Source organism: Gossypium raimondii, chromosome 4 (assembly GCF_025698545.1).
Source record: "Gossypium raimondii isolate GPD5lz chromosome 4, ASM2569854v1, whole genome shotgun sequence".
Taxonomy (NCBI): Eukaryota; Viridiplantae; Streptophyta; class Magnoliopsida; order Malvales; family Malvaceae; genus Gossypium; species Gossypium raimondii.
Genome location: NC_068568.1, coordinates 46853763 through 46880259, shown reverse-complemented (window position 1 = coordinate 46880259; position 26497 = coordinate 46853763). Strand labels below are relative to the sequence as shown.

Sequence of the window (26497 nt, the reverse complement as noted above, 5' to 3'; positions counted from 1 at the left end):
GCCTACAGCATGATAGAAGTACCGTATAAAAAATTTGTCAAGAAGTTTTACCGTTTACGTGCTTAATTTGATAAAAAGGACAAAATTGCGTAAAGTGAAAAAGTTGAGTTTTAATATCTAAATGTATTAAATAGTTATAGAACTTTACTATATTATAATTTTACCCATACGCTTGAAGACACCACCAATTCAATTCTATATATTTTTGTGTGCTATTTTACTATAAACAATAACATATGTTTATAAGGGTCAAATATATTTAGAAATTTTCCGAAATAATTTTTAGAGAATTTTTTACAACTTTTCTTTAATGACCTAGGCTCTCTTTAGAATTTATCATATTAATAAAATCATATTTAGATAAATATTAAATTAAATTAAATATCTTATATTAATATTAAATTAATAAAATACTATCTGGATAAATATTAAATTCATTAAAACAATATGATATTTGGAATACCCACTAGGAGCCTAGTCTTTTCACTGCTCTACTGTCGAAGAACCACTGCTGCTAGCCATCCGCCGATAGTCGGATCGCCTCTATCGCAACCACCATGCCCGGTGGTGCTGTTGTCGATGCTACTTCCCTTGACACCTCGAACCGTTGTTGTTTTGCATAAACGGGTTTGGGCGGTTCGACTACTACTGGTTTGGTCTTGGCCAGTGATGGCCTGACTAGTCCGGTTCAACTACTGGTTGGACTGTTGACCCAGTTTCATACATAGGGCCCAGTTCAACCAGTTTTGGGTTCAGTCTCGGGTTTTGGATTTCGGGTTCAATTTTTGATATCAGGTCTAATTTTTTTTAAAATTTTTTCAAATCGAATCGAGTTTTGTTTACTCTTAGCCTAGCTGGTGGCATTATTCTCTTTGGTTTTGTTAGTTTTCCTTTATTGTTTTTTATGTTTGTGTTTGTTTATGCGTTCCAGTTGGTTTCCATTGTAAATGATTTGAGGATTTATTTAACGAAGACGTTGTTTTATAAAAAAATAATTTATTTATTGATGGAGCATATAAGATAAATAATATCTCATTAGTGAAATTAACATGTAAATCATCACGGAGATAAAAATAAATGTGTAAACATACGTTAACGTATAAAGGCGAAAATTAGTGTTCAAAATGCTTAATCGATGCAATTTTCAAGTTTGAGATTTCAATTAAATAATATTTTCACAGAGAGTTTAAACATTATGAATGAATTATATAATTCTATAATTTAGACACAATTGCCTTGAAAGTTTGAGTTCTAAATTTTGCAAATTCTCTCATTCCCAAACTACAATTTTTTTTAACAAGGAAAAGGAAAAAAAAGTAATAGTTCTTTCCATATCCATAAGAAAAAGAGATTAGTTAGACATCACTTACAAAAGGAAAAGAGGTTTCTTAACTGATTCATACATACAATGTTCTCTGAATCGAATCAAGATGGTTGAAACATGAATCACGACATATTAGAAATTGTTCCCAAATTTCCCTGTCGGGAAAAGCGATATTACTAAACTCATAAAGGGTAGTGTGTCCCCATAAAAAATGCCAAAAAAGAGGCAATGAGATTAAGGTTTGGAGGGCAACTGGCCCCTTCCATTATTGTCTCCGCACTAATTAAGTAGAAAAATAGTTGCCTCATTCCTTTCTTTTAAGATCCTTACTTGGCATTTATTTTATATAAAAAAAAAAACTTTTTAATTTTTAAATTAGAAGATATATACATGCACAAATTTAATTTCTTTTAATTGTTACAATAACAACTATACTCAACTATAAATTCTAACCAGAGCTAACATTAATTATTTAGCTTTAGTTGCTTTTGCTAGATACTGTTTCTTAACAGTATAAAGTGCTTCTAGACTACTGCTTTTTCCCTTTTTTTTTATTTAATTCCTCTTTGCCACTGCCACATTGGATTTTCCTTGTGCAAGAGACAAAAATCATCATACTACCTGTTGAACTTGAATATTTATTTTGATCCAATCACTGGATTTTACTCGATTAACTTTTTAATCAAAAATTGCAGTGCTTGTTTGACTTCACCCTTCGACAAGCTGCACGCCTGCAGTACATGAATCTTGAAGAAATTAGTTGACAGTTTAAGTGGTAAACTGATAAGTGATAACTACTCATGCTTTTCAACCTCTTAAGATGGTATTATTAATAACCACTTCACCAAAATGTTCAATTTCTAGTTCACTTCTATGTTCATGGTTTCCTGCATCGGCACAGGCACTTCCTGGCTACAATTATTGGCCTTTTGGTCCGTTTCAACCAGGGAGTGCCGGCATGTAGGGCATGAAGAATGTGAACTAAGCCATGTATCTATACATAGAATATGAAATCCATGATTGCACTTTGGCAAGATCCGCAGAATCTCCCCAGCAGCAAACTCGGACAAGCATATAGCACAAGTGGTGTCTAGGCTCGGCAGTTTCAACTCGGTTGCATATTTTACTATAGGGAAGGCATTTAAGGCTTTCTGCTTAACTCCTACATGGGCTGACTTGGTTGAACGGTTCTCCCCAGATTCGGCAGCAACAGAACTTGAGCCTCTAAATGAACACTTAGCCATACAAAGCAACCCAATAGAGGAAACGATGGCGCAAATGAGGACTAAGGGAACAGTGGCTGCATTTGCATGGAAGTAGTTAATGATGGAAAAATTGTGTCCTTTAGCTGGGTGGTAAAGAAGTTTTCTTGGATGGAAGCTATCAAGCAACTCTAGGGGGAAATGGGTGGATGTTGTTGAACTTGTCATATTTAATTTGCTAGTGTTTTTAGTTGAGATGGTTGAAGGAGTAGGATCAATTGAAGGATTATATATATACACGAAAAGAAGTTAATTAAAAAATGGGTTAGAGCCATTATATTTTAGGATTAAGGGGAGCCAAGTCTATCTTACAATATTTCTTGTGGATAATTAGTTCATTCACTCATTTAGGACTTTCAAATCCCACTGTGTCTTCTGTGGTTTAATAGATAAGTCCATTTTAATATTGCTCAAAGGTCAATTCAACTTTCCAGCAGCCCAAAAAGGTAGCACGTGGGAGTTTCCACCTCTCCATGGAACATCTAGTCACTAGCCGGTATAGTTAAGGATCCAGGAGCCATGAAAAATATCTTGGGGGACCAAGGAGGAGATGTACACGCTGCCATGAAAAATATCTCGTGAGATCTAGACTCACAGCCATGTAAAATATCTTGTGGGACCAAGGAGGAGATGTACACGCTGCCATGAAAAATATCTTGTGGGATCAAGGAGATAGGCTCACAGCCATGTAAAATATCTTGTGGGATCAAGGAGATAGACGCATAGCCATGTAAAATATCTTGTGCACCCAGTGCAGTTTTCAAACTAATAGAAAGGAGTCTTGTCAGCTGCGAATGGCTTTTTTAAGTCTAAAGGAATCCTGAAGGCATTTGTCTCAAATGGTTGCCAAAAAGTACTCGTAATCTGCTGGATATGACTTGTAGGACACCCTTTAGTCCTATCGTGAAGGCTAATACAGTAAGAATCATATTTATTGTTGTTGCCATACAACATTGAGAGGTACAACAGGGTGGACGTCAAAATATCTTCACACATTTATATACAATTTTGCAAACTACAAAAGGCTTCGTATGGGCTCAAACAAGCGCCTCATACTAGGTTCGAGAAGCTAAGAGTACTGTTTTTAGAACTCGATTAGATTAGTTGATTAGACTAGTAATTTGAATTTTAGTCGAAATAAGGGGTTAGATTGATTGACTAGGACATTGGTACAAACTAGTTGAATCAACTTTTTATTTTATTTTATAATAACTTATTCAATTAAACCAGACAAATTAATTAGATTAATTGAATCGGGAGTTAATGCTCTGATGTTCTTGCTATGTACGTGGTTTAGGGGAATGTTCAATTTTCTCTTTTAAGGCTACTTTTTGATATTGGAGATGACTCGCAAGTATATATTGGATGCTTAAAATAGGATTGCCAGATGAAAATCCTGTACTTCTTACACCAATGGCTAGCTTTCTACCGTTGTCATCATTGTTAGGTGTTCCCATTGAGGATGCTATAGGCATTAGGAGCATAGTTGGAGCCTTACGGTACATGTGCCCAACTAGACTTGATATTGCCTCTAGTGTGAACAAAGCAAGTCAATTCATGCTACAACCTCTTGACAGTCGTTGGTGCGCCGGTAAGAGAATCCTTAGTGATGGATGCTCATCATGACGATATTTGAACGGCCGATCAGCATCAGTGAGGAACGTTTTGAGGCAAATTTCGCTTGCAATGTCACAACATTGCTGTTTGGATGGGATTGGCCAATGCAATGAGGTTCTTCAAATCTCAGTGAAGGATCGTTGGGTTAACTGGAGCCTAAACCTTCAGTCAAGCACAGTGAGGCTGAATTTTTTTTTATTTGACGAAAATACTCATACTTTATGTTACTATATTTTCCTGTATGAAAATAATATTTCGCATTGTTATAAAAATTGAATTAATTATAAATAAATAAATTTAAAATATTTATCATTTAATATAATAAATAATTTAAAATGATTATATAATTAATTAAAATATTTATAAAATGTCATAATGCATATTCATATTTTATGAAATAAAATTACAAATTCCCATATTTTAGTAATTTCATAAAAATAAAATAATCTAAAAGAATTCTATTATATATCATTTTTAATATAATGTAAGGTCTTTAATAGTCATCTTTTACAACTGTATTTTAATCTAAATACACATCCCATGGTTCTTTTAATCTCCTAAAATATTTAATCTCATTGCCACAATTGCTTTTAACCTCACCAAAATTAAATATATTAGGCATCCAAAGGAAGCCTTAATTTATTTCTTTTAAGTGTTTTATATGTTTTAGTTTCATTTTAGTTGAACTTATATATTTTATATTTGCATTTTGCATTTTTTATTTTTAGTGTTTTTATATGTTTATTTTCAATAAGATGATTCGGGTGTTATTTGTAGATTAAATAAATTTGACAATGAAGATTTGAATGTGTGAATTTATGAAATTTGTTGATGGGAGGCCGATTTCTTTAGGAGAAAATTTGAAAGTATTATCCACTTGAAATTAACGGATCTCTCAACAAGTTAATGTTCTCCCAGGTCGAATCAAAATTGTGTTGCTTAATTCCTTCTAGAACCCAACTCTAAGATAGAGTTCATAAAAGGAGAACATCTCATCAAATTTAGCTGTACGTCTCGTGCTTGGTAGGGTTAAGAAAATATGGTACCGCTTATCTATATGGAAGATTCAGCATATTAGAGGTTGTTGGATAACATGAAAGTGAGAGGCAACAGACAAAAGGTCAGAAAAAAGAGACGAAAAAACTGTTAAGGGAAGAGTAAAAAGGCGAAAAAAGAGGCAATGAGAATAACGTTGTGAGGGCGACCAACCCTTCCATTCTTTTCTCTGCAATAATTAAAATCACGTGGAAAGCAAAAAGCACCACCAAATAGTTAAAAGATAAGACTCAATGTATGCCACAAGTGAAGAGTTTGGACATCTAATGGCCTGCACTTTACTCTTTGCAAGAATGATTCTATTTAATTTAATTCTTTATTCAACAGAATTTGCTAGACTTTCGCGAATGGAAGCTAGAGTATATTTCGCGAGATTTCAACGTGAAAGTAATAAGGCTTTTCAAAGGAACGATAAGATATCTTCGATTAAATGAAGACCCTCGTTCCTTATGTGTTTCTACGACTCTATGAAGACTCTGAAATTTTGATAAAATTTTTTTTTTCTTAAGAACACATATAAGGTTTGTCACTATAAACAGGATAATGGTAATCCCACGATTAATTACTTATTTATGAATTTCATAGTAATAGAAATACATGTCTTACCGGAACAGAATTTGTAACTTGCTATTCTCTTACCTTGCGGGCAAGGATTTACCTCGTGGAAAAGATATTCCTCTATATTGGATTAAAAGCATGTAATATTCTTGTTTGTTTTATCTCACACACACAAAAAAAAAACCCGAAGTTTTTCCACTCAAAAAATTGTCAACAAATCAAAATGTAACTAACATAGTTTAAACTCAGACTATACTTGAGGCAGTGAACATCCTGAACCATCGAGCCATCACATGGGGTTTAAAGTGTAACTAACAGTAATACCCTATTATATAAATTATTAATATAGAAAATATATAATAAATTAAACATGATTATAAAAAACCAATAATGCAGGGATTATAAAATATTTTTGGTTGTCGCAAATTTTAACCACAGATAACATTATTAATTAATTCCTCCATTAATTACTTTTCTGCGTTTGCTGGATATTGTTTCTTAACAGTGTAAAGTGTGCTTCTAAACTACTCATTTTCAGCGATGGGTAAGGCTTCATTGCTTTTCATATTTAATCAATTTTAAAAAAAATAAAGTTTCGCCTTGCCACGGCCACATTGCATTTCCCTTGTGCAAGAGTGACCATACGCTCTGTTGAATATTTTGATCCAATCACTGGACTTTATTCGTTTAATCAGCACTTTGTTGCTTGCAATTTCGGTAATCGAAAATTGCAGTGCATGTTTTAGTTCATTGTTCCTCTAGCTGCAATACATGCATCTTGATGAAATTAGTTGAGAGTTTGAATTGTAAATTGATAATTGGTCATGATTTTCAACCTCTAGGTGGTTGTTATTATTATTAATCTCTGCACCAAAATACACGATTTCTAGTTCACTTGTATGTTGATGGTTTCCTGCAGCGGCGGGGACTCTGCCTGGCTGCAATTATTGGTCTTTTGGTCCGTTTCAGCCAGGCAGTGCCGGCATGAAGAATGTGAAATAAGCCAAGTATCTATACATGGAGTATGAAATCCATGGTTGCACTTTGGCAAAATCCGAAGATGCTCCCCAGCAGTGATAATAGACGGTGTTAATAATAAAAAGTGATTTATGTACTAATTGGAACCTCTTTTTCAAATATGGTGTATCAATCACCAATGTCTCAAGATTTAAATTTAGCATCACAAACCAGTTATGCTGAAATTAGCAAAGGGTCGGAAAATTTGTTGAAAAAACAACAATTATATTTCTAAAACCCAACAAAAGGGATTGCAGCAACAAACTCCAAAAAATGATTTGTACCTGCACAAATTCCATTTTATCCTAATCAGGGATATTATATATAAGCCATATCCAATGGTAAACCAACCGGTTGTAACAAAGATTTTAAATTATCCAATGGTAAACCAACCAATTGGAACCTCTTTTTCAAACATGGTGTATCAATCACCAATGTCTCAAGATTTAAATTTAGCATCACAAACCAATTATGCTAAAATTAGCAAAGGGTCGGAAATCTGAGGCAAATCTATACATAAATGGAAACTGAAGGACCAAATTGAACGCGCATATTACATGGAGGGACCGGAAGGGAAATTTTCCCTATTTCCCTAAACGGCGTCGTCCAATCAGGATCGAATTGAAATCGAAAATAAATAAAGGGGTAAATTTAAAAATAAAAAAAACTTAATTACAAAAACATTAAAAGGCGGAGGGGCTAAATAAAATAAATAAATAAAATTTGCAGTGGTATCACCTTCTCCCTTTTTTAAAATCGTAAATAAGTAAAAAATAATCGAAAGAAAAAAATAGTAAGCCACATTTAAAAAACTGCCAATCGTTCTCTTTTTTTATTCCTCCTTCTTTTTTCTTTTACAATGAAGGGAGAGGCCTCTATTTATAGTTGAGCCTTCCCAAATCCAACGGTACAGATCAATTACATCAACGGTTGAGATTAAATGGTATCTACAAATTAAATCTCTAAGATTACAAAATCATATCTTCTAAGATTGCATATCATATCTAAGATTATATATCATATCTAAGATTGCATATCATATCTAAGATTATATATTATTTCTAAGATTGCATATCATATCTAAGATTGCATATCCCTGAAGATTATGTTTCCATAAGCTTGTAGATGGACCTTCAACCTTTTCAAATAATGGGAAATTCCGATCGGGCCAAATGATATTACTTTGGGTTTTTTTTTGTGAGCCCGGGCTAAAATTAGGTATTACAACATTATTTTCTATAGTTTTGTTAGTTTTCCTTTATTGTTTTTTATGTTTGTGTTTGCTTATGCGTGCCAGTTGGTTTCCATAGTAAATGATTTGAGGATTTATTTAATGAAGACATTGTTTCATAAAAAAAATTATTTATTGATGGGGCATATAAGGTAAGTAGTATATCGTTAGTGAAATTAACATGTAAATCATCACGGAGATAAAAATAAATGTGTAAACTGTTAGAGTATGCCCAAAGATCAATCATTAGATGATTGTAATAACATACTTGATTTATCATGTTTATTAATATAAGACGTTACCATTATTATTTCAGTTTCTTTTACGTGTGTATAAATAAACTGTTTTATAATAATCTTCCGAGAATAATATGATTATTCTTAAAAGTCCTTAGTCAAGTATTATTATTGGATAGGACAACAATAATGCATTAAGACTAACATGTAGTTGATTGATGATAAAGAGTTGTCATTGATATGGAATGTCAAAATCGATGCATGAATATGTGTGTTAGAGAACAACATATTGGACTGACCTGTTATGAGTATGTTTCTTGGATTGTTATGTAATTGTCACAACATTACTCATAGTGATTAATATGTATATGATCTTCAGACTTGAGATCATCATAATCCCAACATCGTGAGTTGTATATTTTGATACAGTCAAACATACACCATAACTGGTTGTTCTATAAAGGCTAATGTTGGATATACCACGATCTATGTAGAGGGATATGGTTGATCGATATAGGATAAGTCCCTCCTACATAATGGGAGTAATATCTTAGGCCATTTGATTGAGTGAGACTAGAAATTCATGGCCATGCTCAAATAAGCTGATATTAGATGTCATACTTATTTGTATATCATAATCTACTTAAGATATCAATGAACATGGAATAGATTTTGCAAGTGTGACTATTCCATGACTTGAGTCCAATCCAGAGATAAAGGATTTAAGGATTATTGCATGAAAGGTTAATCATAAAAATGTTATGTCGAATCATGATTTCTTGTGACTTAGGTAGCAATGATGCATTGCTAGGTGTCACTCATTGTTTGTAACATTGGAATCGTTCTAGTATTACTGCTAACGTTACAAGAACCTCGAGGGTCACACCCTATAGTTGAAATGAACGGAATAAAACATAGTTGGTATTGTGTTTGGTTGTAGCTTGAATTAAATTAATTATAGAATTAATTTAATTGGGTAATCAAATATCGAACACATTATGTACAAGGTTGTTGTACGCATAATGGGAACATGAATTTGGTTAGTATATAAATTCAAATAAATATATAGTTTACCAAAATCATTATTATAATTAATGTAATTATAATTTTCGGTTTAAAACATTGTTATATTTATTTAATTTCTAGAAACCCTAAAAATAGATATAAAAATCCCGTTTTTTCTTTGCTTGGGGTCTAGCAGCCGTCAAAGCAAAGTCTTTTCCAAAAACAGTTTTGGGATTTCTTCCGTTCATTGTCAATTGGGTGGATTACGTAAAGGCCGGAGTCACGATAGATTGTGGCTTGGTTCGATAGTAGATCGATTACTCGTTGCTGAGGCGTTGCTGTCTACTCAGAAAAGATTCGGTAATTTCGAAGCCTTTATTTCACCCCGTTTCGTTCCTCACACGTGGATCCATGGTTAGGATCGCCGAATGTTTTTTTTTTCCATTGCGCCGTAGGAGTGCCGGCGTTCATAATTAACATGTAAATCGTCACGGAGATAAAAATAAATATGTGAAAACATCAGTTAACGTATAAAGGTGAAAATTAGTGTTCAAAATGTTTAATCGATGCAATTTTCAAGTTTGAGAGTTAAATTAAGTATAATTTTCCCAAAGGGTTTAAACATTATCAATGAATTATATAATTCTATAATTTAGACACAAGTGCCTAAATATATGCTTGAAAGTTTGAATTCTAAATTTTGCAAATTCTCTCATTCCCAAACTACAATTTTTTTTAACAAGGAAAAGGAAAAAAGTAATAGTTCTTTCCATATCCATAATTAGCAAAAGTTGGAGACATCACTTATACAAGGAAAAGAGGTTTCTTAACTGATTCATACATACTCTGAATCGAATAAACATGAATCACAACATATTAGGAATTGTTCCCAAATTTCCCTGTCGTTTTTTTCCTTCTTTTGTCGATAAGCTGAAAGTGAAAGGCAACCAGGAAAAGCGATATTACTAAACTCATAAAGGGTAGTGTGTCCCCATAAAAAATGCCAAAAAAGAGGCAATGAGATTAAGGTTTGGAGGGCAACTGGCCCCTTCCATTATTGTCTCCGCACTAATTAAGTAGAAAAATAGTTGCCTCATTCCTTTCTTTTAAGATCCTTACTTGGCATTTATTTTATATAAAAAAAAAACTTTTTAATTTTTAAATTAGAAGATATATACATGCACAAATTTAATTTCTTTTAATTGTTACAATAACAACTATACTCAACTATAAATTCTAACCAGAGCTAACATTAATTATTTAGCTTTAGTTGCTTTTGCTAGATACTGTTTCTTAACAGTATAAAGTGCTTCTAGACTACTGCTTTTTCCCTTTTTTTTTATTTAATTCCTCTTTGCCACTGCCACATTGGATTTTCCTTGTGCAAGAGACAAAAATCATCATACTACCTGTTGAACTTGAATATTTATTTTGATCCAATCACTGGATTTTACTCGATTAACTTTTTAATCAAAAATTGCAGTGCTTGTTTGACTTCACCCTTCGACAAGCTGCACGCCTGCAGTACATGAATCTTGAAGAAATTAGTTGACAGTTTAAGTGGTAAACTGATAAGTGATAACTACTCATGCTTTTCAACCTCTTAAGATGGTATTATTAATAACCACTTCACCAAAATGTTCAATTTCTAGTTCACTTCTATGTTCATGGTTTCCTGCATCGGCACAGGCACTTCCTGGCTACAATTATTGGCCTTTTGGTCCGTTTCAACCAGGGAGTGCCGGCATGTAGGGCATGAAGAATGTGAACTAAGCCATGTATCTATACATAGAATATGAAATCCATGATTGCACTTTGGCAAGATCCGCAGAATCTCCCCAGCAGCAAACTCGGACAAGCATATAGCACAAGTGGTGTCTAGGCTCGGCAGTTTCAACTCGGTTGCATATTTTACTATAGGGAAGGCATTTAAGGCTTTCTGCTTAACTCCTACATGGGCTGACTTGGTTGAACGGTTCTCCCCAGATTCGGCAGCAACAGAACTTGAGCCTCTAAATGAATCAGATTCGGCAGCAACAGAACTTGAGCCTCTAAATGAACACTTGGCCATACAAAGCAACCCAAAAGAGGAAACGATGGCGCAACTGAGGACTAAGAGAACAGTGGCTGCATTTGCATGGAAGTAGTTAATGATGAAAAAATTGTGTTCTTGAGCTGGGTGGTAAAGAAGTTTTCTTGGATGGAAGCTATCAAGCAACTCTAGGGGGAAATGGGTGGATGTTGTTGAACTTGTCATATTTAATTTGCTAGTGTTTTTAGTTGAGATGGTTGAAGGAGTAGGTTCAATTGAAGGATTATATATATACACGAAAAGAAGTTAATTAAAAAATGGGTTAGAGCCATTATATTTTAGGATTAAGGGGAACCAAGTCTATCTTACAATATTTCTTGTGGATAATTAGTTCGTTCACTCAGTTAGGACTTTCAACCCCCACTATGTCTTCTGTGGTTTAATAGATAAGTCCATTTTAATATTGCTCAAAGGTCAATTCAACTTTCCAGCAGCCCAAAAAGGTAGCACGTGGTAGTTTCCACCTCTCCATGGAACATCTAGTCACTAGCCGGTATGAGCCATGAAAAATATCTTGTGGGATCAAGGAGATAGACTCACAGCCATGTAAAATATCTTGTGCACCCAGTGCAGTTTTCAAACTAATAGAAAGGAGACTTGTCAGCTGCGAACGGCATTTTCAAGTCTAAAGGAATACTGAAGGCATTTGTCTCAAATGTTTGCCAAAGAGTACTCGTAATCTGCTGGATATGACTTCTAGGACACCCTTTAGTCCTATCGTGAAGGCTAATACAGTAAGAATCATATTTATTCTTGTTGTCATACAACATTGAGAGGTACAACAGGGTGGACGTCAAAATATCTTCACACATTTATATACAATTTTGCAAACTACAAAAAGCTTCGTATGGGCTCAAACAAGCGCCTCATACTAGGTTTGAGAAGCTAAGAGTACTGTTTTTAGAACCCGATTAGATTAGTTAATTAGACTAGTAATTAATTAGAATATCAATCGAAATAAGGGGTTGGATTGATTAATCAGTACATTGGTACAAACCAGTTGAATCAATTTTTTTCTATTTTATAATAATTTATTCAATTAAACCAGACAAATTAATTAGATTAATCGAATCAGGAGTTGATGCTCTGATCAGTTCAACCAGACAAATAATGGCTCATGTTTGTTCTTTGCTATGCATATGGTTTAGGGGAATGTTCAATTTTCTCTTTTAAGGCTACTTTTTGATATTAGAGATGACTCGCAAGTATCTATTGGATGCTTAAAATAGGATTGCTAGATGAAAATCCTGTACTTCTTACACCAACGGCTAGCTTTCTACCATTGCCGTCATTGTTAGGTGTTCCCATTGAGGATGCTATAGGCATTAGGAGCATAGCTGGAGCCTTACGGTACATGTGCCCAACTAGACTTGATATTGCCTCTAGTGTGAACAAAGCAAGTCAATTCATGCTACAACCTCTTGACAGTCGGTGTGCCGGTAAGAGAATCCTTAGTGATGAATGCTCATCATGACGATATTTGAACGGCCGATCAGCATCAGTGAGGAACGTTTTGAGGCAAATTTCACTTTCAATGTCACTACATTGCTGTTTGGATGGGATTGGCCAATGCAATGAGGTTCTTCAAATCACAGTGAAGGATCGTTGGGTTAACTGGAGCCTAAACCTTCAGTCTAGCACAGTGAGGCTGAAATTTTTTTTATTTGACGAAAATACCCATACTTTTATGTCTTATGTTACTAAGGGCTAGTTTGGATGGGCGGTGTATTTACCTCCGATGAGGTTAAAAATAGCGGTGGAGGTGAGAATAGTTACTGTAGCGGTGAGATTGGATACTGTAGCGGTGAGATTAAAAACAATGGTGGAGTGTGTGTTTAGATTCAAACGCAGCTGTAGCGGTGAGGTGAGAATAAAAAATGACTATTAAGTGCATCAGATTAGAATTGATATATAATATAAGTTTTTTAAATTATTTTAATTTTTTAAAATTATTAAAATTTGTGAATTTATAAATTTATTTAATAAAATATTAAAATGTATCTTCCAATATTTTAATGAATTATATAATTAATTTAAATTATTTATTGGATAAAATGATAATTATTTTAATTTTTACAGTTAAATATTTTTTATAACAATGATAAATATTATTTTCACAAATAGTAACATTATACTTAGATAAAATTTTGAAGTATCTAAACGGATGATTTTTAATAAAAAAATAATAACATAAGACATAACAAGTTTCATTAGTACTAGAAATTAGGTTATGATACAAAATGTTTTTACAAATATGGATTCATTAAATTAGTTGCAATTGTTTCCCTTAACATCGTGATTTCAAGGTTACTTTCTCTGTTAGAAGAACTCGATTCACATCTGTCAAACTGGCTTGAAAAGACTGGCATGTCGGGTATATTCTCAAATTCTCGAAAATCCTCATCATTTGACCAAGCATGTCTTTGAATGTAATTATGCAAAACCATTGTTGCAATAACTATTAAAACTTGCTTGTTGAATGAATAACTTGGAATATCTCTTAATATTGGCCATTTTTTTCCAACTCCAAATGTTCGTTCAATCATAGAGCGTAACGAAGAATGGGCATGATTAAAGATTTCTTTTTTTCCAGATACTTGATGATTACCTCGACAAAAATCAGGTAATGATATCGTTCCCCCATATATGGACCTAGAAAACCTGCCATTTGTGGATATCCTGAATCCACAAGATAATATTTTCCTACAAAAAAGTAAAACATAATATCAAGTTTAAAAATAATTTAAAGATTTTAATATTTTTTATGTAAAAAGTAATTAAAAAATTAAAGTTCAACCTGATGGAGGGTGTGAAAACTTCAACTCTTGTTTTCTAAGTGCTTGCAAAAAATTCTACTATCATGTATTGTTCCTTCCCAACCAGGAAATGCAAAAATAAAGCACATGTTGAAGTCACAAACTGCCATAATATTTTGAGTTGGTTCACCTTTCCGTCCGATATAAGGTATTTGACAAGAAGGCGAAATGCATGCTTTTATGTGTGTTCCATCTATGACCCCGATACAATCCTTTAAAATAAATACAAGTAATAAGATAAAAGTTAGAAATAATTTATATTTTAAAAATATAAAGATTGTGTAAATATTACCTTAAAGTGAGGCCAATATCTTGTATCATGTCGAATATGGTTCGGTACTTCCTCGAATTGACCTTCAGTGGGTTTAATCGTGTCTATTCCCATTCGAGCAAATATATGCAACATATCAGTAAAAATTCGACTAACAGTTTCCCCAGATCGTTGAAATCGCTCTGTTGCATTTGAATTTGATTCTCTATTTCCAAGAATGTACAATGATAATGCTAACTTCTCCATCGCCGATACTTTCCCATTCTTTAAGCCATAATTTGTTTCCAAATCATGCAACAAGCTATGAAATATATCTTTGGCATCCTAAAACTATATATTCATGCAACGATCATCGTGCCCATTTAATACTTCGTCCACCCACATTTGACCTGTATAATTTGAATCCATACGCGGTTACATAGTGAAATAAGTTTCATGGTGTACCAATACACTGCTTAACACATATTCTTCCTCTTCATGATAATTGTTGTTCTCAACTTGGGTAACAATTGTGGCTATTCTTTGTTGAGCTTCTTCACTTAATTCAGGGGTATCATAATTCATATCAAAACTATTATACATATTGTTAAATTCATCCATAACCTGAAAAAGTAATCAAATGAAAATAAATCCTTTAAAATCTCGTGACATTCTATACAACACAAAAACTTGATTAAAAGCATAGCATAAAAATACCAAACATAAAAAGTATCATACATTAGTTTTACATATAAAAAAATAGTATAGTTATATTACAATAATAATTCTAAGGAGCTTATGGTGGAGGTGGTTGATGGTATGGTTGGAAGGGAAATGAGGATGTTGCTACCAAGGATGAAAATGATGCAATTGGATTTTGTTCAGCATACTCATGTCGAAGCCACCAAACCCTATCATCTGGATCTAAGTTCAAAAACACTTCTCGTTTCACCGATATTTGGAACATTTTGGTGGCAAAATAGTACAGTTCATCTTTTTTTGGAATTTCATCTCCCAAAGCACGCAAAGCATCCATTGCATTTGAAATAGTATATTGAGAGTGAGGAAAAATAATTTCATTCACTGACTTCCTTGGACTAGCCATACTCTCACACAATTTCTCAATCTGAGTAGTTAAAGTATTTCTTGATGATTTTCTACTTGAACTTGATTTTTTTCCTTTACCGTGTACGACCCCAAGTGTTTGCTTTCTTCGATTAGGAATTTCATGAGAAGGGTTTGACGGTACCTCATCAGGAGGAATACATTCATTCTCGTTACTATGTTCATCTAAGTCACCAAATCCCTCATTAGGTGCATCATCTCCCATAGGAACCCCACTTGGAAGAACACCAGATGAAGGTGCCCATGCGTTCTCTCCAGTGGCTACAATGCCACCAAAGATTTGCCACATTAACTCATTCAATCGTGGTTCAATTCCTTTCTTCTTAAATCCTTTAAAATCAGAATTTTCCTACATAACATGTTAAATCTTAAATGTCATACTAAGATTTTTATAATTGTAAATTATACTAACCTGTATTTTTGCAGCCCACCATTCTTCGGTAGCATCGACCGTCTTTTTAGATGGACACCATCCAATACCTGTAGATTCCTTAAGCAACTCCCTCCATAACCTCTATTCCTTTTTTAAGGTATCCCACTTATTTTTCAATTGAGGTTTTCCATAATTTTTTTGTGTTTTTGCTTGAAAAAGAGTAATGACATTTTCCCACCCTTTTGAGTTTAGATGAGTTGTCGGTCTATTACTAGCATTGACTTCATTCACGCAAAGTTCACAAAATATCAACGTCAGCTCATCATCCCAAACAGCTTTTGTTGCTAAGCTACTATCTCCCTCCACAAAATTTCTTGTCTTTACCATCTATTATCATTGATATAATTCAGTCAATATGCTAGCATTCACCAAGAAGCATAGAGCAAATATATAGTCTATAATTTATATTAGACGTCTCCCAATGCTAATCTTTATCTAGCCATACCCAAAAAAAACTGGCACCTTAATTGAAGCTTCAACTTAATGGAAAAAGGGGAAATGAATGCAACAAAAATATAATATTCAAGTATCATATTTACTCCATTTTTGATTCTCTTGGACACAAGACATATTTATATGGATATCAGACTTAAGTCTCTGGGGCAAACTGATAAAATTAAAGAAAAAATCTGCAAGAAGCATTGGTTCACGTTTATTGCTTAAAAATCTATCTACAATACAATTTCTTCATGTTTCTGTCAAATAAATACAGGGCCTTTGGGCCTTTGGCTACAAGCACTAATATGTTTATTTAATATGAGTTGTCAATGTTACTTTCACTATATTTTAGAAATCCCAGAACAATCTTTTCAAAACCACCAAATCTAAGTTCAGAGAAAAGAAGAGGAAAAAATCATTCCTTTTTGTTTTTGTTTACATACTTCAATTTTCTATCTGTCCAAACAGAATTTAAAACAAAAGAAAAAAAATGTTTCTTGTAGATTGGTTTTATGGGATTTTAGCGTCTCTTGGTTTGTATCAAAAGGAAGCAAAGATCTTGTTCTTGGGACTTGATAATGCCGGTAAAACAACTCTGCTTCATATGCTCAAAGATGAGGTATTTTTTTTAAATTTGTTTTTCAATTAATTTTTAAAGTAATAATCTGATACGAATACCATTTTTTAGCTTTAAGCTATTACTTGAGCAGAGTTTCTTATTATATGTGAAATCTCAAGGCTTCTTCTGAGTCTGCTTGGTTGCTGAGAAACTAAATGAAAATATCAAAGTAAAAGTATTGAGGAGTATTGGAATTTGAAAATTGCAGAGACTAGTTCAGCATCAGCCAACACAGTACCCAACATCAGAAGATCTAAGCATAAAAATGATCAAATTCAAGGCCTTTGATTTGGGTGGTCATTAGATTGTTCGTAGGGTCTGGAAGGACTATTACGCCAAGGTATTTGCATTTATGTATGTGTGTATATATATTTTTTCAATAAGAAACCAACTAAAAAATTCAAGTATTAATCAATTGTTATCACTAGTTTAATAAGAAACATGTTAATGGATGGTTGGATAGTGAAAAGACTCAAAAGACAGCAAAATTTTGCCCATATACATATTTGCTTGGTTGTATGCCCATATTTTTGCTGTAATTTTGTGATGAGAGAATTTTGTTATCTTTTACAGAGCATAGGTCATCTTTTAACAGGTATGGATGAATTTGGTAACCTACCTATGTGATTCAAATCGTTTTGGGATAGTTTTAGCATTTTTTTATATTTTGATATATTTTAGAAATTATTAATAATCATTAATAATTTTATTTTTAATAACTTTTATAGCTTTTTTTGATTAAATTTTATTTTTTTAATGATAATATTCAAAAATGAATTTGTACATATAGTTGTTTAGTCATTTGTTCAAGTTAATTATGAATGTGCAAATTTTATTTTTTAATGATATATGTGCTAAGAGGAATGGGATTCAGTAACAATACATGTATCTTTTTGGCATCCGGGAAAATATACAATGCTGAGAAAACAATGGCTCCATTAGTGGCTACATTTCGTTCAAATCGAAGCATAGAGCAAATATTACCCTTTGCATGTGTCCAATGCATGTGAGAGGCAGGACATGTTGTAACCTGTACTGCCACATTGCCCTACGTGTCTACCTTACAACTCAAATAGAATAAAATTCAGCCTATACAACTGCATGGGAGCACTTATGACTAAAAAGAAATGCATGACTCGGCCTATAGCTTGACTTTAGGCTAAGCCTTTCTCTAGAATCACGGGAACCTTAGAACCTTGGGAGAGATTCCCTCATCGCTTAGGAAATCAAACACTATCCTCGCTGAGAAACATAATGAGGTAAGGAAATCAAACCTTTTATTAGGTGATGCAGGCTATGACTGCTTGATTTCTTTCTTCCCCAAAGTACCAAAAATTCCCTTGGATAAAAGAAGGAATTATAAGATCATATATGCTTGTGATATATGGTATATGGTATATGGTACTAACCCCCTCACGATGAACTCGTGTTAGGCATGAAGTCATATAGCAAACCTGCCTAAACTTGTTCATATTACTACAAGCTTTTGTTGTTTCGTTTGTTTAGTTGTGCTTTGTTTTGTTTTTGATAGTTTTAGTTTTTGAGGGTTTGAGACATGAATACAACATTGCCGGAGATGTTACAATGTTCGGACTTGACGGTGCTCGAGAGGCAAAGGGCTCGCTTGAAATGGCAAGAGGAACAGTTTCAGCAACAACAACAGCAGCAAAGCTATTTCAGTGAGTTAAGTTGTGGGGTGTTTTCGAGCCAACCAACCATGTACAAGGCTTTCAGGGTGGTTTCATGGGCGGTGCCAGTGGTGACTCGGTGTTACCAGACATGGTTATGGCTCGGCAAGTGAAGCCTGACCCTGGTTTAGAGAGTCCCTGGCCTGAGTTGGGGAAGGTTGACATGGCTGCCATGGGGTTTGGCCCATGTGGATACGGTAATGGCCCTAGTTTTGACATGAACCATGCCATTTCTAGGACTTCTAGCTATCCGCCAGCTGTGGTGGCGACCAAAGCGGTGGAGGTCAAGGGTAACTATGAGAAGATGGCTTCAGCTGTTGGTAAAGAAAGCTTCAACAAAAGGAAAGCTGAAAAGTTGCAAAACTCAAATGTATGTGTGTTGCCTATTGCTTCATTTATTATATTATCATTATTGCCATCAATACACCATGCCAAGGTATATAGACTTATGGGTATTTCACCTTTTCTTTCACTTTTTGATTATATATACAGGTTGTTGCAGAAGAGTCCAAGAGGATCAAAGCTTGTGAAGATGAAGGAGAAGAGTCGAAAATTACAGGGCCAAACACCAACAAAAGCAGTAACAACAAGAAGGAAGCTTCTGGTGATGCTTCTAAGGAGAATTCAAAGGTTTTTGAGGTTCAAAAGCCTGATTTTATCCACGTCTGGGCACGTCGTGGTCAAGCCACTGATAGCCACAGTTTAGCTGAGAGAGTGAGTATTATTACCGATTTGTTTTCTTATTTTATCAGGTCTCTTTCATTAGATAATAATGTTTTAATTATGTTGATTTATATAGGTTAGAAGGGAGAAAATCGGTGAAAGAATAAAGTATCTGCAAGATTTAGTACCAGGATGTAACAAAATCACAGGCAAAGCTGGTATGCTTGATGAAATCATCAATTATGCTCAATCTCTTCAACGGCAAGTAGAGGTAAAAAAATAATGGAGAAAGAACATATGGATTTGTGTATGAACACAAAAATTCTTTTTCATTTCTACTAATTACTTAACTACTTTGATACAATTCAAACACATATATAGAGTATAAAAAGAAGGGTTTTGACTTACCAGATCAAAGTTGAGAACAAGATTGATAGGATGAGTCGAAAAATAGAGCTTCTTTGAGTCTGCTGTGCTGTTGGTGGGGTTTTGTAGGAGTGTCAATTGAAGAGCAGGAGTTGAAGAGCAGGGTTTTCTGCAGATTGGGAAAGAAATTAATTTAATTTTCAAGTATAAAATGGTAAAATAATAAATAAAAGTAAGGTTAATTTTATGCCTACATTAGCTATGCAATTTCGGTTTAGCCCTCAACTAGCTGATTTTCCAATCGAAAATCACCGACCAAATAGTGAAAAAGAAACCTCAACTGACCGACAGTCTAAACGAAACAACACAGCAGTGAGTTTGGCACCATATTTTCCATGTAAACCCACCTCACTGCCTGTAAACCTCAATCCAAAGGAAGCCTAAATTTTCCTGTATGAAAATAATTTTTCGCATTGTTATAAAAATTGAAATAATTATAAATAAATAAATTTAAAATATTTATCATTTAATATAATAAATAATTTAAAACGATTTTATAATTAATTAAAATATTTATAAAAATATCATAATACATATTCATATTTTATGAAATAAAATTACAAATTCCCATATTTTAATAATTTCATAAAAATAAAATAATTTAAAAGAATTCTATTATATATCATTTTTACTATAATGTAAGATCTTTAATAGCATTTTTATAACTGTATTATTTTAATCTAAAACACACCCATGGTTCTTTTTAATCTCACCATTAAAGTATCCATTCTCATTGCCACAATTGTTTTTAACCTTACCAAAATCAAACATGCATCCAAAGGAAGCCTTAATTTATTTCTTTTAAGTGTTTTTATACATTTTAGTTTCATTTTAGTTGAACTTATATATTTTATTTTTGCATTTTTTTCATTTTTAGTGTTTTTTTACATGTTTATTTTCAATAAGATGATTCGGGTGTTATTTGTAGATTAAGTAAATTTGGCAATGAAGATTTGAATGTGAATTTATGAAATTTGTTAATGGGAGGCCTATTTCTTTAGGAGAAGTTTTAGAAGTATCATCCACCTAAAATTAATGGGGCTCTCGACAAGTTAATGTTCTCCCCAGGTCGAATCAAAATTTTGTTGCTTAATTCCTTCGAGAACCCAACCTTAAGAAAGAATTCATAAAATGAGAGCATCTCATCAAATTGAGATGTATCTCGTGCTTGATAGGGCTAAGAAAATATGGTACCGCTTATCTATATGGAACATTCAGTATATTAGAGGTTGTTGGATAACCTGAAAGTGAGAGGCAACAGATAAAAGGTCAGAAAAAAGAGACTAAAAAAATGTCAAGGGAAGAGTAAAAAGGCGAAAACACATACAAGATTTGTCACTACAAACACGGAAACCCCACGATTAATTACTTCATTTATAAATTTCGTAGTAATAGAAATATATGTCTTACCGAAACAGAATTTGTAACTTGCTATCCTCTTCCCTAGAGGGCAAGGATTTACCTTCGTGGAAAAGATGGTTCCTCTAGATTGGATTAAAAGTATGTAACCTTCTTGTTTGTTTTATCAAAAAAAAGAAAAAAAAAGAAAAACCCAAAGTTTTTCCACTCAAAAAATTGTCAATAAATCAAAATATAACTAACATAGTTCAAACCCAGACCATACCTGAGGCGGTGAACGCCCTGAATCATTAGTCCATCACACCTGAACGCCCTCGATCATTATATAGAAAATATGTAATAAATTAAACATGATTATAAAAAAACTATAATGCACGGATTATAAAACATTTTTGGTTCTCGCAAATTTTAACCACAGTTAACATTATTAATTAATTCCTCCATTAATTATTTTTCTGCGTTTTCTAGATATTGTTTCTTAACAGTGTAAAGTGATTCTAAACCACTCATTTTCAACGATGGGTAAGGCTTCATTGCTTTTCATAGTTAATCAGTTTTTTAAAAAATAAAGTTTCGCTTTGCCACGGCCACATTGCATTTCCCTTGTGCAAGAGTGACCATACGATCTGTTGAATATTTTGATCCAATCACTGGACTTTATTCGTTTAATCAACACTTTGTTGCTTGCAATTTTGGTAATCGAAAATTGCAGTGCATGTTTTAGTTCATTGTTCCACTAGCTGCAATACATGCATCTTGATGAAATTAGTTGAGAGTTTCAATTGTAAATTGATAATTGGTCATGATTTTCAACCTCTAGGTTTGTTGTTATTGTTATTAATCACTGCACCAAAATACACGATTTCTAGTTCACTTGTATGTTGATGGTTTCCTGCAGCGTGTTGGAACTTTAGCAGCAAGCAAAGGCAAAAAATAGCAAAACAAAAACAAAAGAATCGAAGCAAAACAGAATGAAACACTTGCAAGAATGATAACTGAAAATTCACACTGATTTTCATTTAAAATTTGAAATATATGAGAGTTACAGTTACCTAATGACTTAACTGCTCCCACTAATACATGACTAATGCTAACTTAAATTACACACAAAAGAAGCTGACATATCAGCTATTACATCAATTCAAATCAAGAACACATCTTACTAACTTTGTGAACAAATTACAAATCAACTAGCCAAAGTTACATAGGAACAAAATGATCAAAACCGATTGCTGCATTTGGTTCAGCTTCAATGCTGCACTTCAAGCAGTGTTGCTGCTGGTGTTGTGCTGAACTGCAGCTGGTCTCCTGTTGCATTGCAGGCCAAAGCTTAACACAGCGGGAGGGACTCTGCCTGGCTGCAATTATTGGTCTTTTGGTCCGTTTCAGCCAGGCAGTGCCGGCATGAAGAATGTGAAATAAGCCAAGTATCTATACATGGAGTATGAAATCCATGGTTGCACTTCGGCAAAATCCGAAGATGCTCCCCAGCAGTGAACTTGGACAAGCATATAGCACAAGCGGTGTCAAGGCTCGGCAGTTTCAACTCGCTTGCGTATTTTACAATAGGGAAGGCATTTAAGGTATTTTCCTCGACTCCTGACTTGGCCGAAGGGATCACACCAGAATCAGCAGCAACAGAACTTGAGCCTCTGATTCCACACTTGGAAACACAAAACAACCCAAGACAGGAAACGATGGTGCAAGTAGTTGATGATGGAAAAACTGTCTTTGTCGTTTCTTGTGTCCTAATAAAAAGTGAGTACACTAAAAAAATTCTTCCAAACTTTTATTGACAGATGTCTCTTTGTTTGTTGATAACTTGAAAGTGAGACACAACAAGGAAAAGGTGAGAAAAGAAAAAGCGAAGTTAATAAAATGTTAAAGGTAGAGTGTCCAAAGAAAAAGAGGCAAATGAGATGAAGGTTTTGAGGGCGACCAAACCCTTCCATTCTTTTCTCTGCAATTATCTGGAAAGCATAAAGCACCTTTCAATAGGTGAGGAAAATAGACTAAATGTTTACCACATATTTTGAGTAAAAACCGAAACTATGAAGAAACTCAAAATTTTAAACTCTCACAAATCTGTTTAATTTAATCCCATAATTATATATATGAACCATGCATGGTACGTTATTTTGATTGAAACAAAGAAAGCTTTTAATTGGTTTGGAAGAAAAAAAATATATTTCACTTGAAGTTGACTAATTTGAGTAGGATAATGGCATGACATTTGTTGAGTGAAATATATGACATCACATGTCACCTTTCACTAAACTCGTGCAGTAAAAGGGTATTCCACAAGTTAAATACAAGTTTCGTTTTGACATGAATAATTGGGTAAAATTTTATATATACCAGTTTCGTTTTTATATTCATAAATTTTTGGCTAATTGATTTGGATAGCTCGGGTTCAAACCTCTTCTTAAGCATGTTGAATTTTAAGTTGTGGCTTATTGGTCGGATGTTCATCTATTCCGAGAATAGTTTAGGTTTGAATTATCATTGTATAAAAAAACATTTATTATTTAAAAATTGTCATCTATTGTTTGAACGGGTTAATTTTGTAAACAGGGGCGAAGCCAGAAAGGTTTTTTAGGAGGGGTCGAAATTAAATTGTAATTTTCTAATAGTAAAAATGCAATTTTACCATCTGAATAGCCTATATTTTTATAATTTTTAAAGGATTAAATTAAATTTTTATCATTTTTAAGGAGGAAAAAGTGTAATTTTACGTTTACTAATTTAAAATTTTAAAAATTTTAAAGAGCTAAAATAAAAAATTTTCCATTTTAGGGGGATTGGGATCATACCAGCCCCCTAGATACACCAATGTTTGCAAAGATTTTAAGGTTTTGCAAATGAAAATTTTTTTAAAGTTAAATTTTAAATGCAAAAAATAATAATTTCCGTTTATCTGGTGAGTTACTCCTTGTCTTATAATGCCACGTGGTGGGCCATATTGGTAGGTCAAAGGTTAGGGATCAAGGGTCAGTAGCCAAATGAGTACCATTGGTGTGGGTATTTTGGCATTCTAGTACGTCTTGTGTGATCTTGCCTGTATTCTAGGTTATCTTTGTTTTGACATCATAATCACATAACTAATGAGTGGGCTTGCTTATTGTATGGACCATTAGTCGAGGAATTTTCATGAGTGGTTGTCATGGAAAGTTTCTAGAAGTCCACAAAAAACAGTCCTATTAGATGTAACAGACACTAGGATGCAAATTCTAACCAGAGTTAACATTAATTCCTAAGTTTCTAGAAGGGGAGATAGTGGCCATAGCCTCCTTAGCTAAGAGGTATAATATTCCTTTAGTAATTTTTTGAACAAAATTTTTAACTTTGGCCAGCTAAACTTCTAAAATTTTATTTTGACCCCCAACGGCTGCATCATTTCTCATCGCTTTTCATATTTAATCACATCTCTTTGCCATTCCCACATTGCATTTCCCTTGTGCAAGAATGATCATACGATCTGTTGAATATTTTGATCCAATCACAGGATTTTTGTTCCATTAACTTTTAAGAAATTTCAGTTCAACTAACACTTTGTTGCTTGCAATTTCGTTAATAGAAAATTGTGTTGCATAATTAGTTCTATGTTCCACTAGTTGCAAGCTTTGCATAGCAGCCACATATGATATGAAATTAGTCATGATTTTCAACTTCTAATTAAGACGGCATTTCTATTAATCATTACACCAAAACCGGCTTAGTTTCCACCCTGTATTTATGTACAATTTCAGTTCTCTTCTACGTTAACGTTGATGATGCTTTCTTGCACCGGCAGAGGCTGTTCCAAGGAACCTATCGGGCTGCAGTTATCGGTCTTTTGATCTGTTTCTATCAGGCAGTGCCTGCATGTAGGGCATGAAGAATGTGAACTAAGCCAATTGTCGATACATTGAGTATGAAATCCATGGTTGCACTTTGGCAAAATCCGCAGACGCTCCTCAGCAGCAAACTCCGACAAGCATATGGCACAAGCGGTGTCTAGGCTGGTTAGTTTCAACTCGGTCGCGTATTTTATGGTAGGGAAGGAATTTAAGGCTTTCCTCTCAACTCCTTTATTAGCTAACTTGGCTAAAGGGTTTACACCAGATTCAGAAGCAACAGAACTTGAGCCTCTAATTGCACACTTGACCATACAAAACAACCCCAAAAAGGAAATGATGGTGCAAATGAGGACTAAGAGAATAATGGTTGCATTTGAATGGAAGTTGTCATTGATGGGGGAATTGTTTTGTTGAGCTGGGGAAATTGCAGGGGATTCTATAGGGTGAAGAGAGGAATGTAGGAGAAATTTTCTTGGATACAAGTCTTGGGAGAAAAGGGTTGATGTTATTGAAGTTGTCATATTTAATTTGCTGCTAGTTTTTTTAGTTCAGAGGGCTGTAAGGAGTTGGTTCCATTGAAGGATTATATATACATGGTAAATAATTAATTAGAAGGTGGCTCAGAGACTTATATTTTAAGATTATTAATATTTTTTCCGCCCACCCTTCGCGTCGGGTTTAGTGTTTGTTTGCTAAAAATTTGAAAGTTAAAATATGCTTTTCATTCCTGTAAATTTCATATATTTGGAATTTAGTCTTTCTATTTCTATCAATTCCTTTAAATCTAGTTGTTACGGAAGTTAAAATTTTTCTATTAAATTTACTAGTGTGATATTTTAAAATTAAATAAAAATCACTTGGTAGTCATGTGAAATAAAAATATTAATTATTTAGATTAATCAATGACATTATAAAATTAAGGGATCAAATTATTTCAAAAATTAAAATATATAGATTAAATATCAAATTTTAACATATTATAGGGTTAAACTCAAATTTTACCATTCGAATAACCCGAATAATTTGAATAATGATTGATGTAAATACCACTTGGTTTCATCAAATTTGAAAAATGATCAAATTGGTCTCTCTCAACAAACAATATAAAAATTCAGAATAATTTTTAAATCCAAAATATTTATAAAAGTTTCAAAACAAATCTAAAAAATATATAAAAAGTTTAAAAATTAAAATTTTCTAGAATAATAATTTTAGGGACTTAAATAAGTAAATAATGATTCAAGTTTATCATATTAAAGTATTTTTTTTATTTTTCTTTCAAAAAAAACTTCAAATATATATGGTTTCAAATTTATGTGCTCTAACATTAAATTAGTTATACTGTAACAAGATTTTAATTTGACATGTTTAATTTTTTAATTTCACTCGATTCAGTTCGACTCGACTCGAATCGAAAAATTCTCAAATCGAGTTAGAATGATA

The 26497-nt window shown here is 33.4% G+C and overlaps 5 protein-coding genes across 5 annotated transcripts; 1 reads left to right on the top strand and 4 right to left on the bottom strand.

The window, feature by feature from the left end:
- Positions 1-1697: 1697 nt before the first annotated feature.
- On the bottom strand, positions 1698-2782 carry LOC105778867 (RING-H2 finger protein ATL78-like). Its single transcript, XM_052629741.1, has 2 exons — positions 2137-2782; positions 1698-2055 (listed from the first exon to the last, which is right to left on the bottom strand). The coding sequence occupies exon 1, from the start codon at positions 2752-2754 to the stop codon at positions 2185-2187; it is 570 nt and encodes a 189-aa protein (XP_052485701.1). The 5' UTR covers positions 2755-2782; the 3' UTR covers positions 1698-2055; positions 2137-2184.
- A 7593-nt stretch (positions 2783-10375) lies between these two features.
- Positions 10376-11606, bottom strand: LOC105780370 (RING-H2 finger protein ATL78-like). The gene is made up of 2 exons (XM_012604656.2): positions 10907-11606; positions 10376-10825 (listed from the first exon to the last, which is right to left on the bottom strand). The coding sequence occupies exon 1, from the start codon at positions 11561-11563 to the stop codon at positions 10955-10957; it is 609 nt and encodes a 202-aa protein (XP_012460110.1). The 5' UTR covers positions 11564-11606; the 3' UTR covers positions 10376-10825; positions 10907-10954.
- A 6722-nt stretch (positions 11607-18328) lies between these two features.
- On the top strand, positions 18329-19806 carry LOC105780369 (transcription factor HBI1-like). The gene is made up of 3 exons (XM_052629908.1): positions 18329-19137; positions 19260-19481; positions 19567-19806. The coding sequence occupies exons 1-3, from the start codon at positions 18823-18825 to the stop codon at positions 19711-19713; spliced, it is 684 nt and encodes a 227-aa protein (XP_052485868.1). The 5' UTR covers positions 18329-18822; the 3' UTR covers positions 19714-19806.
- Positions 19807-22415: 2609 nt separating this feature from the next.
- Positions 22416-23167, bottom strand: LOC105778868 (RING-H2 finger protein ATL10-like). The gene is made up of 3 exons (XM_012602621.1): positions 23160-23167; positions 22653-22963; positions 22416-22573 (listed from the first exon to the last, which is right to left on the bottom strand). Exons 1-3 carry the CDS (start codon positions 23165-23167, stop codon positions 22416-22418), a joined length of 477 nt encoding a protein of 158 aa, XP_012458075.1.
- Positions 23168-24856: 1689 nt separating this feature from the next.
- On the bottom strand, positions 24857-25756 carry LOC105779277 (RING-H2 finger protein ATL78). The gene has a single exon (XM_012603038.2). The coding sequence runs from the start codon at positions 25573-25575 to the stop codon at positions 24961-24963; it is 615 nt and encodes a 204-aa protein (XP_012458492.2). The 5' UTR covers positions 25576-25756; the 3' UTR covers positions 24857-24960.
- Between the last annotated feature and the right edge of the window lie 741 nt (positions 25757-26497).

Bases quoted from the DNA above. Each gene is read 5' to 3' on its own strand.
- LOC105778867 (XM_052629741.1), bottom strand. From the start codon at position 2,754: ATGACAAGTTCAACAACATCCACCCATTTCCCCCTAGAGTTGCTTGAT.
- LOC105780370 (XM_012604656.2), bottom strand. From the start codon at position 11,563: ATGACAAGTTCAACAACATCCACCCATTTCCCCCTAGAGTTGCTTGAT.
- LOC105780369 (XM_052629908.1), top strand. From the start codon at position 18,823: ATGGGCGGTGCCAGTGGTGACTCGGTGTTACCAGACATGGTTATGGCT. The intron at 19,138-19,259 runs GTATGTGTGTTG...TTATATATACAG, and splicing joins AAAAGTTGCAAAACTCAAAT to GTTGTTGCAGAAGAGTCCAA. The intron at 19,482-19,566 runs GTGAGTATTATT...TGATTTATATAG, and splicing joins GCCACAGTTTAGCTGAGAGA to GTTAGAAGGGAGAAAATCGG.
- LOC105778868 (XM_012602621.1), bottom strand. The intron at 22,574-22,652 runs GTATAGATACTT...CAATAATTGCAG, and splicing joins CCATGGATTTCATACTCCAT to CCAGGCAGAGTCCCTCCCGC.
- LOC105779277 (XM_012603038.2), bottom strand. From the start codon at position 25,575: ATGACAACTTCAATAACATCAACCCTTTTCTCCCAAGACTTGTATCCA.